Consider the following 13,046-nt stretch of genomic DNA (forward strand, 5'->3'; position numbering starts at 1 on the left):
AGGGGTCTTGAATCCGCTTGGGGGATCTTCTCCGGTGGAGGCTCGAATCTCCGATGAGAAGGTAACCAAGTGGATGAGCAAAGCTCTCACACAAAATATGAGCTAATCCTTTGCTAACCCTAGAAACTTAGACAAGGTGGAGTATATATAGTCTAGGGGGTAGAAAGGGTACATGGGCCTCGTCCCTTTACTGTGCGCAGATAGGGAGGCCGGACGTCCGGGCGTCGGGTCGGATGTTCGGCCGTTCGCGGAGGGCTGGATGTCCGGGTTGTGGAGGCCGGATGTCCGGGCTGGTGAATCTGGCCATGTTGCACTCGGGTTCGGGGGTGTCCGGATATCCGGGCTTGAGGCTTGATTTCTGGGCAGGGCCAGATGTCCGGGCTAGGACCGGATGTCCGGGGCGTGTAGATGCTCGGCGGCTGGCTGCTGCTGTAGTGGACGACGCTCCAGGGGCCGGATGTCTGGGGTCACGGCCGGATGCCCGGGGCCTGGGAGGTGTTCTTGTCTCCTTTCATTGAGTCTCTTCATCCGTGGACTTGGGGGCTTGTACATCTTCACGTGGATCTCCGGGAGGGTCCTCTTGGTACCTGATCATGCACAACGTCTCGGACTTAGGTAGTAGCCATGTCTCATGCATAGAAAGTGGAAGTTCGGAGAGGAGTGAGTTCACCTTATCTTCGATAGCCTTGGCTTGGGCTCTTGTCATTGGTCCAAGTGGTGTCGTTGGAGTTGTAGGTGCGTCCATGGGGATGATCATGGGATGCTCCGCATCAATAACAACTAGTGGATCTCGCTTGAATGTATGCAAATGAGGGTTAGCTGTTGCATTAAAGCGATGCATCCATAAATCCAATCTAAGAATGTTACAACTTGCATCATCATCATCATGGCCAAATGATAGAGAAGTGAGATGGATCCATACTCTTGGTCTGGAGAGTCCCACTGTCCACCCATGTGTTTGCGGCGATGGACGCTTGCACTACATCGACAGAAAACTGGACACAAACAAGTGAGTAATCTCCATCTACAGCTCCACATGGTAAGCAGAAGCAAGCGGCGAGTATGCAGAGACACCATGAAGGAAATAAATAACAGACCTTTGGGGTTGAGGAACTGGATGACGAGGTCTTCCTTGAAGATGTTGACCTCCTCGATGGTGGGGATGGTGTTGACGCCCACCCTCTTGAGCGTGCTCTGCAGCCGCTTGTCGTCCGTGGTCGTCGTCTTGTGCACCGCCTTCTTCTTCCTGCACCAGACCCCAGCCAACGAGCCAGATTAGCAATTGCAATCCCAACCTTTTCCACAGATCGGTCGCGCCAATTGAGGAGGAGGACCTACCGGTGCACGATGCCCTTGCCGCCGGTGCGGACGGCGCCAACCATCTTCATGAGCCTCTCCTTGTTCATCTGTGGAACCAGCCACCAAACAAACAACTTGTGAGATCTCCGTCCCTGCGGCGGGGAACCTGATCTGAGCGCGCGATTTGGAGGGAGGGGTGTGGGAGGAGAAGGGGGACTGACCTTACCGGAGCGGGTGGGTCGCGACGTCAGCGCCGGTGGGCGGTGAGGGGAGGGGGTGCTCGCTAGGCTCACCGGAGAGGAGGAAGGGAGCCGACCGCTCTCCTTCCTTAGGCCTGCCTGGATCGAGCATTGCCATGGGGCAGATCTCACGCGTGAACATGGGATGCATTAGGTGGGTCGCAGCAGCCTGAGCTAGGGTTTCGGGCGCCGAGAGAGGCAACGGCTCTATCCATGGTAGTGGCTGCTGGTGAGGTGGGGGTGCCGGCGGTGGGGTTGGGGGAGAGGAGGTCATCGGCGTCGGCGACAGTGATGGGGTTGGTTGGGGTAATCGTAGGGAGTGGAGGAGAAACACAGAGACAAAGGCGGAGGAGGGGTTAGAGGCGGAGGTGGCAGCGGCAAGGAGATCACTTAGCAGTAGTGTTGGGTTTATACCCCAAGTTAAGCCAACACTACTACTATGGCATGTCCCGGGTGCACGGTGGAGACCACTTAGTAGTAGCATGGGGTATATAACCCGTGCTACTACTATCAACTTAGTAGTAGCGTGGATTTATAAGCCGCGCTACTACTATGGCTAGTCTCGAGAGGCACGGTGGAAATCACTTAGTAGTAGCGAGGGTTATAAACCCGCGCTACTACTATCAACTTAGTAGTAGCGGGAGTTATAAACCCGTGCTACTAGTAAGTAGAAGTAGCGAGGGGTATAAAACTACGCTACTAGTAAGCGTTTGCCTATAAGCTTTTCCCTAGTAGTGTTCCTCACTTACTGGTGTAGGAATCACTGGAACTGGTTTCTGTGATGAACTACTTTCCAATAAGGGAGCAGGTATAATTACCTCATCAAATTCTACATTCCTCCCACTCTCTTCTTTTGAGAGAAACTCCTTCTCTAGAAAGGATCCATTCTTAGCAACGAATATCTTGCCTTCGGATCTGTGATAGAAGGTGTACCCAACAGTCTCCTTTGGGTATCCTATGAAGACACATTTCTCCGATTTGGGTTCGAGCTTACCAGGTTGAAGCTTTTTCACATAAGCATCTCAACCCCAAACTTTAAGAAACGACAACTTGGGTTTCTTGCCAAACCACACTTCATAAGGTGTCGTATCAACGGATTTCGATGGTGCCCTATTTAACGTGAATGCAGTTGTCTCTAAAGCATAACCCCAAAACGATAGCGGTAAATCAGTAAGAGACATCATAGATCACACCATATCTAATAAAGTGCGGTTACGACGTTCGGACACACCATTACACTATGGTGTTCCAGGTGGCGTGAGTTGCGAAACTATTCCGCATTGTTCCAAATGAAGACCAAACTCATAACTCAAATATTCACCTCCACGATCAGATCATAGAAACTTAATTTTCTTGTTACGATGATTTTCCACTTCACTCTAAAATTCTTTGAACTTTTCAAATGTTTCAGACTAATGTTTCATCAACTAGATATACCCATATTTGCTCAAATCATCTATGAAGGTAAGAAAATAATGATACCCGCCGCGAGCATCAACACTCATCGGACCGCATACATCAGTATGTATTATTTCCAACAAGTCTATTGCTCGCTCCATTGTTCCGAAGAACGGAGTCTTAGTCATCTTGCCCATGAGGCATGGTTCGCAGGCATCAAGTGATTCATAATAAAGTGATTCCAAAAGCCCATTAGCATGAAGTTTCTTCATGCGCTTTACACCAATATGACCTAAACGGTAGTTCCACAAATAAGTTGCACTATCATTATTAAACTTATATATTTTGGCTTCAATACTATGAACATGTGTATCACTAGCTATTATCAAGATTTAGTAAAAATAAACCACTCATCAAGGGTGCATGACCATAAAAGATATTACTCATATAAATAGAACAACCATTATTCTCTAATTTAAATGAATAACCGTCTCACACCAAACAAGATCCAGATATAATGTTCATGCTCAACGATGGCACCAAATAACAATTATTTAGGTCTAATAATAATCCCGAAGGTAGATGTAGAGGCAGTGCGCCGACGGCGGTCACATCGACTTTGGAACCATTTCCCACGAGCATCGTCGCCTCGTCCTTAGCCAATATTTGCTTAATCCGTAGCCCCTGTTTCGAGTTGCAAATATTAGCAACAGAACCAGTATCAAATACCCAGGCACTACTGCGAGCATTATTAAGGTACACATCAATAACATGTATATCAAATATACCTTTCACTTTGCCATCCTTCTTCACCGCAAAATACTTGGGGCAGTTCCGCTTCTAGTAACCAGTACCTTTGAAGTAGAAGCACTCAGTCTCAGGCTTAGGTCCAGACTTGGGCTACTTCACTTGAGCAGCAACTTGTTTGTCGTTCTTCTTGAAGTTCCCCTTCTTCCCTTTACCCTTTTTTCTTGAAACTAGTGGTCTTGTTGACCATCAACACCTGACGCTCCTTCTTGATATCTACCTCCATAGCTTTTAGCATTGCGAAGAGCTTGGGAATTGTCTTATCCATCCCTTGCATATTATAGTTCATCACGAAACTCTTGTAGCTTAGTGGCAGTGATTGAAGAACTCTGTCAATGACACTATCGTCAGGAAGATTAACTCCCAGCTGAGTCAAGTGGTTGTGGTACCCAGACATTCTGAGTATATGTTCACTGACAGAACTATTCTCCTCCATTTTGCAGCTGTGGAACTTATTGGAGACTTCATATCTCTCAATCCGGGCATTTGCTTCAAATATTAACTTCAACTCCTGGAACATCTCATATGCTCCATGACGTTCAAAACGTCATTGAAGTCCCGGTTCTAAGACGTAAAGCATGGCACACTGAACTATCGAGTAGTCATCAGCTTTGCTCTGCCAGATGTTCATAACATCTGATGTTGCTCCTGCAGCGCGTTTGTCACCTAGCGGTGCTTCTAGGACGTAATTCTTCTGTGCAGCAATGAGGATAATCCTCAAGTTACGGAGCCAGTCCATATAATTGCTACCATCATCTTTCAACTTAGCTTTCTCTAGGAACGCATTAAAATTCAACGGAACAACAACACGGGCCATCTATCTACAACAACATAGACATGAAAAATACTATCATGTACTAAGTTCACGATAAATTAAAGTTCAATTAATCAAATTACTTAAGAACTCCCACTTAGATAGACATCCCTCTAATCATCTAAGTGATCACGTGATCCATATCAACTAAACCATGTCCGATCATCACGTGAGATGGAGTAGTTTTCAATGGTGAACATCACTATGTTGATCATATCTACTATATGATTCACGCTCGACCTTTCGGTCTTAGTGTTCTAAGGCCATATCTGCATAAGCTAGGCTCGTCATGTTTAACCCGAGTATTCTGCATGTGCAAAACTGGCTTGCACCCGTTGTATGTGAGCGTAGTGCTTATCACACCCAATCATCACGTGGTGTCTCGGCACGACGAACTGTAGCAACGGTGCATACTCAGGGAGAACACTTATACCTTGAAATTTAGTGAGAGATCATCTTATAATGCTACCACCGAACTAAGCAAAATAAGATGCATAAAGGATAAACATCACATGCAATCAAATATAAGTCATATGATATGGCCATCATCATCTTGTGCCTTTGATCTCCATCTCCAAAGCACCGTCATGATCACCATCATCGCCGGCTTGACACCTTGATCTCCATCGAAGCATCGTTGTCATCTCGCCAACTATTGCTTCTACGACTATCGCTGCCGCTTAGTGATAAAGTAAAGCAATTACGTGGCGATTGCATTTCGTACAATAAAGCGACAACCATATGGCTCCTGCCAGTTGTCGATAACTCTGTTACAAAACATGATCATGTCATAAAATAAAATTTAGCATCATGTCTTGACCATATCACATCACAATATGCCCAACAAAAACAAGTTAGATGCCCTCTACTTTGTTGTTGCAAGTTTTACGTGGATGCTATGGGCTGAGCAAGAACTGTTCTTACCTACGCATCAAAACCACAATGCGGTATAGTGATTGCTTTTTAATCTTCAGAAAGAACCCTGTTCATTGAATCTGATTCAACTAAAGTTGGAGAAACTGACACCCACTAGCCACCTGTGTGCGAAGAACGTCGGTAGAACCAGTCTTGCGTAAGCGTACGCGTAATGTCAGTCTGAGCCGCTTCATCCAACAATACCACTGAATCAAGAATCAACTAGTGACGGCAAGCAATATGTATATACACACGCCCACAACTCCTTTGTGTTCTACTCGTGCATATAACATCTACGCATAGACCTGGCTCGGATGCTACTGTTGGGGAATGCAGTAATTTCAAAAAAATTCCTATGCACACGCAAGATCCATCTAGGTGATGCATAGCAACGAGAGGGGAGAGTGTTGTCTACGTACCCTTGTAGACCGTAAGCGAAAGCGTTATGACAACGCGGTTGATGTAGTCGTACGTCTTCATGACCTGACCGATCCTAGCACCGAAGGTACAACACCTCCATGATCTGCACACGTTCAGCTCGGTGACGTCCCACAAACTCTAGATCCAGCTAAGGTCGAGGGAGAGTTTCGTCAGCACGATGATGTGATGACGGTGATGATGAAGTTACCGATGCAGGGCTTCGCCTAAGCACTACAACGATATGACCGAGGTGGAAATCTGTGGAGGGGGGCACCGCACACGGCTAAACAATCAACTTGTGTGTCTATGGGGTGCCCCCTCCTCCGTATATAAAGGAGTGGAGGAGGGGAGGGCCGGTCCTCTATGGCGCGCCCCAAGGGGGGAGTCCTACTCCCGGCGGGAGTAGGAGAGAAAGGAAGGGGGAGAGAGGGGGGAGGGGGGGGGCGGCCCCCCACCCAATTCGGATTGGGCTTGGGGGGGCACGCCCTCCACCTTGGCCGCCTCCTCCTCTCTCCCACTAAGGCCCAATAAGGCCCATACACTCCCCGGGGGGTTCCGGTAACCCCCCGGTAATCCGGTAAATGCCCGAACTCATCCGGAACCATTCCGATGACCAAACATAGCCTTCCAATATATTGATGTTTATGTCTCGACCATTTCGAGACTCCTCGTCATGTCCATGATCATATCTGGGACTTCGAACTACCTTTGGTACATCAAAACACATAAACTCATAATACCGATCGTCACCGAACGTTAAGCGTGCGGATTCTATGAGTTCAAGAACTATGTAGACATGACCAAGACTCATCTCCGGTCAATAGCCAATAGCAAAAACTGGATGCTCATATTGGTTCCTACATATTCTACAAAGATCTTTATCAGTCAAACTGCATAACAACATACGTTGTTCCCTTTGTCATCGGTATGTTACTTGCCCAAGATTCGATCGTCGGTATCTCAAAACCTAATTCAATCTCATTACCGACAAGTCTCTTTACTTGTTTCGTAATGCAACATCCCCGTAACTAACTCATTAGTCACATTGCATGCAAGGCTTATAGTGATGTGCATTATCGAGAGGGCCCAGAGATACCTCTCCGATTCACGGAGTGACAAATCCTAATCTCGATCTATGCCAACTCAACAAACACCATCGGAGACACCTGTAGAGCATCTTTATAGTCACCCAGTTACGTTGTGACGTTTGATAGCACACTAAGTGTTCCTCCAGTATTCGGGAGTTGCATAATCTCATAGTCATAGGAACATGTATAAGTTATGGAGAAAGCAATAGCAATAAATTAAACGATCATAGTTCTAAGCTAATGGCTGGGACAAGTCAATCACATCATTCTCTAATGATGTGATCCCGTTCATCAAATGACAACTCTTGTCCATGTCTAGGAAACTTAACCATCTTTGGTTAACGAGATAGTCAAGTAGAGGCATACTAGTGACACTCATTTTGTCTATGTATTCACACATGTACTATGTTTCCGGTTAATACAATTCTAGCATGAATAATAAACATTTATCATGATATAAGGAAATATAAATAACAACTTTATTATTGCCTCTAGGGCATATTTCCTTTACTTATTACTGAAGCTGGAGGAGGCTGGAGGAAGTCGACGGTCGATGAACAGTAGCCCATGGAGTCCCGTTTTGCGGTACGCCACACATCCCTCCGACGAAAAGAACCCTGTTTCGAGAGTAGGCGGTTGAGAGAAGTCTGTTTCCTCCATTTTGTGGTACGCCAGACCCCTCCTAATGAACATGACCCCATTTCGACAGTAGGCGGTTGGAGAGAAGTCTGTTTCTTCCGTTTTGCGGTACGCAAGACCCCTCCCAATGAACAAGACCCCATTTCAACCGTAGGCGGTCGAAGAGAACTCTGTTTCCTCCATTTTGCGGGACGCGAGACCCCGAGTCGATGAACAGGACCCGGTTTGGGTTGTTCCGTCCAAGTCGGTTGGATCCCGATGAAGAGGACGCATTCCTACCCAACCACTTGCCTCCCGATGAACACAACACAGTTTCCTCCTTTCCGACCCAGACGGTTGGCTGCCGATGAACATGACGATGTCGTTGTACGCATTCGAGACCCTGCCCATATGTACGTATGTAGCCGTATTTAATTTCTTGCAGCGTGGTTGTACGTACGTGTACACGATTTATACAGGACTGCCTCAACTGTTATGTCACACATGCCGCTCCTTACTAGGCCACGGTTCATCCTTGCAGAGAGACCGATCGACCAGTATCTACGTACACGTTCACGACTAGAGAGACAACACTAGGTACGGTTCGACTGGGTGGGTCCCAGCTGTCAGGGAGGATAAGGAGGCACTTCCTTGTGTGTGAAGATTTAGCTGATGGGTCCCAGCTGTCAGGGAGAGGAATCATTTTTTGCCCGCAATAAGGACGCACTTCCTTGTGTGCGAAGATGTAGCTGGTGGGTCCCAGCTGTCACGGGAAGAAAATGTTATTTTTCAGGGTACAAAGGATGCAGATGCATGCATGCGTCTATGGGCGTGGTGCGTCCCCACTGTCAGCCTCTCCATGTATAGTCATCTTCTGATGACTCTTGTTTGTTGACCATGTTGACCACACCGTGCCGAGCGCACCAAGGCCGGTGGACGACGGCAAGGCCCCAGACTAGAACGGCACAGAGATGGGGAAGATGCGGCAGTGGAGTCACAGACGGAGAGAGTGGGAAACTTGAGTTGTTCGGGTGCGGGGTGGGCCTAAACTCGGCAGAGAATAACATTAGGTACAGAGGAGTGGAGGGATGGCCTAGCTGTCGGTGGGGTAGTGGTTTGCTGTGAGGTGCATGAAACAGCGCCCTTGGACGTCGGAGGCTGGAGCAGGCAGTTCCGACAGCGCTGGAGGAAGAAGACGAGAGATTGTAGAAGAATGCCAGCTGCTACCTCTTTTAGCACTGCGTTGGTTTTCCCCGAAGAGGAAGGGATGATGCAGCAAAGTAGGGTAAGTATTTCCCTCAGTTTTTGAGAACCAAGGTATCAATCCAGTAGGAGGCTACGCGTGAGTCCCTCGTACCTGCACAAAACAAATAAATCCTCACAACCAATGCAAATAGGGGTTGTCAATCCCTATAGGGCCACTTACGAGAGTGAGATCTGATAGATATGATAAGATAATATTTTTGGTATTTTTATGATAAAGATGCAAAGTAAAATAAAGGTAAAGTAAATAGAAAAGTAAATAACTAAGTAGTAGGAGATTAATATGATAGAGATAGACCCGGGGGCCATAGGTTTCACTAGTGGCTTCTCTCGAGAGCATAAGTATTCTACGGTGGGTGAACAAATTACTGTTGAGCAATTGACAGAATTGAGCATAGTTATGAGAATATCTAGGTATGATGATGTATATAGGCATCACGTCCTAGAAAAGTAGACCGACTCCTGCCTGCATCTACTACTATTACTCCACTCATCGACCGCTATCCAGCATGCATCTAGAGTATAGGTTATGTAGGCTTGATTCGAAGGTACCTCCCACGTGTTCCTAGGAAATTCAAAGCATGGCAGCCTAGTGAAGTAGTTACATAAATAAGCACATAGCCACTCAAAACAAGCAAACAAGTTAATGGGTTCTTAGATGAAATATTTTGGACAAAACAGATAATTACGACACATAGGCTAATGCATGAAACACTCAGATGCTAAAGGTGCTTAAACAACTAAAGTACATCATCTAGACCTTCCTGGCATGCTTGATCATGATGTTGTGGCTGTCTGTGTACTCGTCGGTTACAGGAAGCAGACACGCCATCATGTCCAAGATCCGACTGTACATGTCGTAGCATGCGTATCCGTCCTTGGCCACGTAGGTTATGTAGGCTTGATTCGAAGGTACCTCCCACGTGTTCAGGTCCTTGGTATCTAATGACCCACAAGTATAGGGCATCTATCGTAGTCCTTTCGATAAGTAAGAGTGTTGAACCTAACGAGGAGCAGAAGGAAATGATAAGCGGTTTTTAGCAAGGTATTCTCTGCAAGTACTGAAACAAGTGGTAACAAATAGTTTTGTGATAAGATAATTTGTAACGAGCAACAAGTAACAAAAGTAAATAAAGTGTAGCAAGGTGGCCCAATCCTTTTTGTAGCAAAGGACAAGCCTGGACAAACTCTTATATAAGGAAAAGCGCTCCCGAGGACACATGGGAATATCGTCAAGCTAGTTTTCATCACGTTCATATGATTCGCGTTCGGTACTTTGATAGTTTGACATGTGGGTGGACCGGTGCTTGGGTGCTATTTTTACTTGAACAATCATCCCACTTATGATTAACCTCTATTGCAAGAATCCGCAAGTACAACAAAAGTATTAAGGTAAACCTAACCATAGCATGAAACATATGGATCCAAATCATCCCCTTATGAAGCAAAGCATAAACTAGGGTTTAAGCTTCTGTCACTCTAGCAACCCATCATCTACTTATTACTTCCCAATGCCTTCCTCTAGGCCCAAATAATGGTGAAGTGTTATGTAGTCGACGTTCACATAACACCGCTAGAGGCTAGACAACATACATCTCATCAAAATATCGAACGAATACCAAATTCACATGACTACTAATAGCAAGACTTCTCCCTTGTCCTCAGGAACAAATGTAACTACTCACAAAGCATATTCATATTCATAATTAGAGGGGTAATAATATGCATAAAGGATCTGAACATATGATCTTCCACCAATTAAACCAACTAGCATCAACTACAAGGAGCAACATACTAGCACCAATCCCGGACATGAAGACAAGAATCGGATACAAGAGATGAACTAGGGTTTTGAGATGAGATGGTGCTGATGAAGATGTTGATGGAGATTGCCCTCTCCCGATGAGAGGAGCGTTGGTGATGACGATGGCGATGATTTCCCTCTCCGGGAGGGAAGTTTCCCCGGCAGAACAGATCTGCCGGAGCTCTAGATTGGATCCGCCAAGGTTCCGCCTCGTGGCGGCGGAGTTTCGTCCCGAAAGGTTCCTTCTGATTTTTTTTTCTCATCAAAAGACTTCATATAGGAGAAGATGGACGTCGGAGAGCCACCAGGGGGCCCACGAGGTAGGGGGGCGCGCCCTAGGGGGGCACCCCCCACCCTCGTGAGCAGGGTGTGGGCCCCCTGGCCTTCATCTTTGGCGAGGATTTTTCTTTATTTATTTTAAGATGTTCCGTGGAGTTTCAGGACTTTTGGAGTTGCGCAAAATAGGTCTCTAATATTTGCTCCTTTTCCAGCCCAGAATTCCAGCTGTCGGCATTCTCCCTCCTTATGTAAACCTTGTAAAATAAGAGAGAATAGACATAAGTATTGTGACATAAAGTGAAATAACAGTCCATAATGCAATAAATATCGATATAAAAGTATGATGCAAAATGGACGTATCAACCCCCCCAAGCTTAGACCTTGCTTGTCCTCAAGCGAAAAGCCGATAACAATAAATGTCCTCATGTTTAGAGGTAGAGGCATCGATAAAAATAAAATACGGACATGAAGGCATCATGATTATTCTCATAACAACAACATATATAGATTTTGTCATATGATTACTTATGTTCAAGTGATGATCTATTCACAATGCAAAAGTATAAATCATAAACCTTATTGGGCTCCGACAAACTATAATCTCAGTCATTGAAGCAATTGCAATTTATCATAACAACGGAAAGAGTCTATGTCAGAGCTAAAATGCAAGTCCACATACTCAACTATCATTTAGTCCTCCATAATTGCTAACACTCATGCAATACTGGTGGTTACGGAGTTTTAATTGGACACAGAGAAAGATAGGGGCTTATAGTTTTGCCCCACAACCTTTTACCTCAAGGGTAACGTCAACAATAATGGTCCATGCTCCCCTACATCCAATTATATATATATATATATCATGTTCTTTCCAACATGCTGAGCTTGCCGAAGGATAAAATGAAAAAGGAAAGGTGAAGATCACCATGACTCTTGCATAAGGTAGAAGATAATAATAAAGGATAGGCCCTTAGCAGAGGGAAGCAGAGGTTGCCATGCGCTTTTATTGTTGGATGCGAAAGAATGTCACTTTATATTGCCCCTTGTGATATGAACCTTTATTATGCAGTCCCTCGCTTTTATTACTTCCACATCACAAGATCGTATAAAGCTTATTTCTCCCACACCAATCAATCATACATATTTAGAGAAATTTTTATTGCTTTGCACCGATGACAACTTACTTGAAGGATCTTACTCAATCCATAGGTAGATATGGTGGACTCTCATGGCAAAACTGGTTTAAGGGTATTTGGAAGCACAAGTAGTATTTCTACTTGGTGCTGAGAATTTGGCTAGCATGAGGGGGAAAGGCAAGCTCAACAAGTTAGAGGATTCATGACAACATACTTTATCTCGGATATAAGAAAGACATAACTCATTATGTTGTCTTCCTTGTCCAACATCAACTCTTTAGCATGTCATATTTTAATGAGTGCTCCCAATCATAAAAGATGTCAATGATAATATATCTATATGTGAAACCTCTCTTTCCTTATTACTTCCTATTAATTGTAATGATGACCAACACTATGTCTGCCAACTCCCAACAACTTTTAATCATCATACTCTTTCTATGTGAAGTCATTACTCTCAATAAGATCAATATAAACTCTTTGTTTCTTTTTATTCTTTTTCTGTTTTCTTCTATTCACCCAAGATCATGGCAAAATAATCAAGCCCTTGACTCAACACTAATCTTTATTATATATAACTCATGGACTCGATTACAAAGAGATATCATAAAGCAAAACTCAAAACTAGTTCATGCCATAAACTTTATTCTACTAGATCAAGATATTACCAAAAGGATCGAACTAAGAAACACGCTAAAGATAGAGTGATGGTGATACGATACTGGGGCACTCCCCCAAGCTTGGCAGTTGCCAAGTGGAGTGCCCATGCCCATGTGATTATGTCTCCTTTGCTGGTGAAGAAGGTGGGGTTGTTGATGATGGATAATCGCACATCGAGCGTAGGAGGTCTTCTAACTTGCGGATAATGCCCTTGAGTGCGATAATATGCTCCTTCAACATAATATTTTCACGTGTGAGATACTTATTTTGTATACGAGCCAACTCAATCATCTTGAAAACTTCGAT

At 45.1% G+C, this 13,046-nt stretch overlaps 1 protein-coding gene across 1 annotated transcript; it reads right to left on the minus strand.

Annotated features, from left to right (window-relative positions):
* Nucleotides 1-869: 869 nt before the first annotated feature.
* Nucleotides 870-1,406, minus strand: LOC125518761 (nascent polypeptide-associated complex subunit beta-like). The gene is made up of 3 exons (XM_048683638.1): nt 1,339-1,406; nt 1,098-1,276; nt 870-979 (listed from the first exon to the last, which is right to left on the minus strand). The coding sequence occupies exons 1-3, from the start codon at nt 1,404-1,406 to the stop codon at nt 885-887; spliced, it is 342 nt and encodes a 113-aa protein (XP_048539595.1). The 3' UTR covers nt 870-884.
* Between the last annotated feature and the right edge of the window lie 11,640 nt (nt 1,407-13,046).

Source organism: Triticum urartu, chromosome 7, assembly GCF_003073215.2.
Source record: "Triticum urartu cultivar G1812 chromosome 7, Tu2.1, whole genome shotgun sequence".
NCBI lineage: Eukaryota > Viridiplantae > Streptophyta > Magnoliopsida > Poales > Poaceae > Triticum > Triticum urartu.

Bases quoted from the DNA above. Each gene is read 5' to 3' on its own strand.
- LOC125518761 (XM_048683638.1), bottom strand. From the start codon at position 1,406: ATGAACAAGGAGAGGCTCATGAAGATGGTTGGCGCCGTCCGCACCGGC. The intron at 1,277-1,338 runs GTAGGTCCTCCT...TTGCAATTGCTA, and splicing joins GGCAAGGGCATCGTGCACCG to ATCTGGCTCGTTGGCTGGGG. The intron at 980-1,097 runs GTCTGTTATTTA...CTGTCGATGTAG, and splicing joins CCAGTTCCTCAACCCCAAAG to TGCAAGCGTCCATCGCCGCA.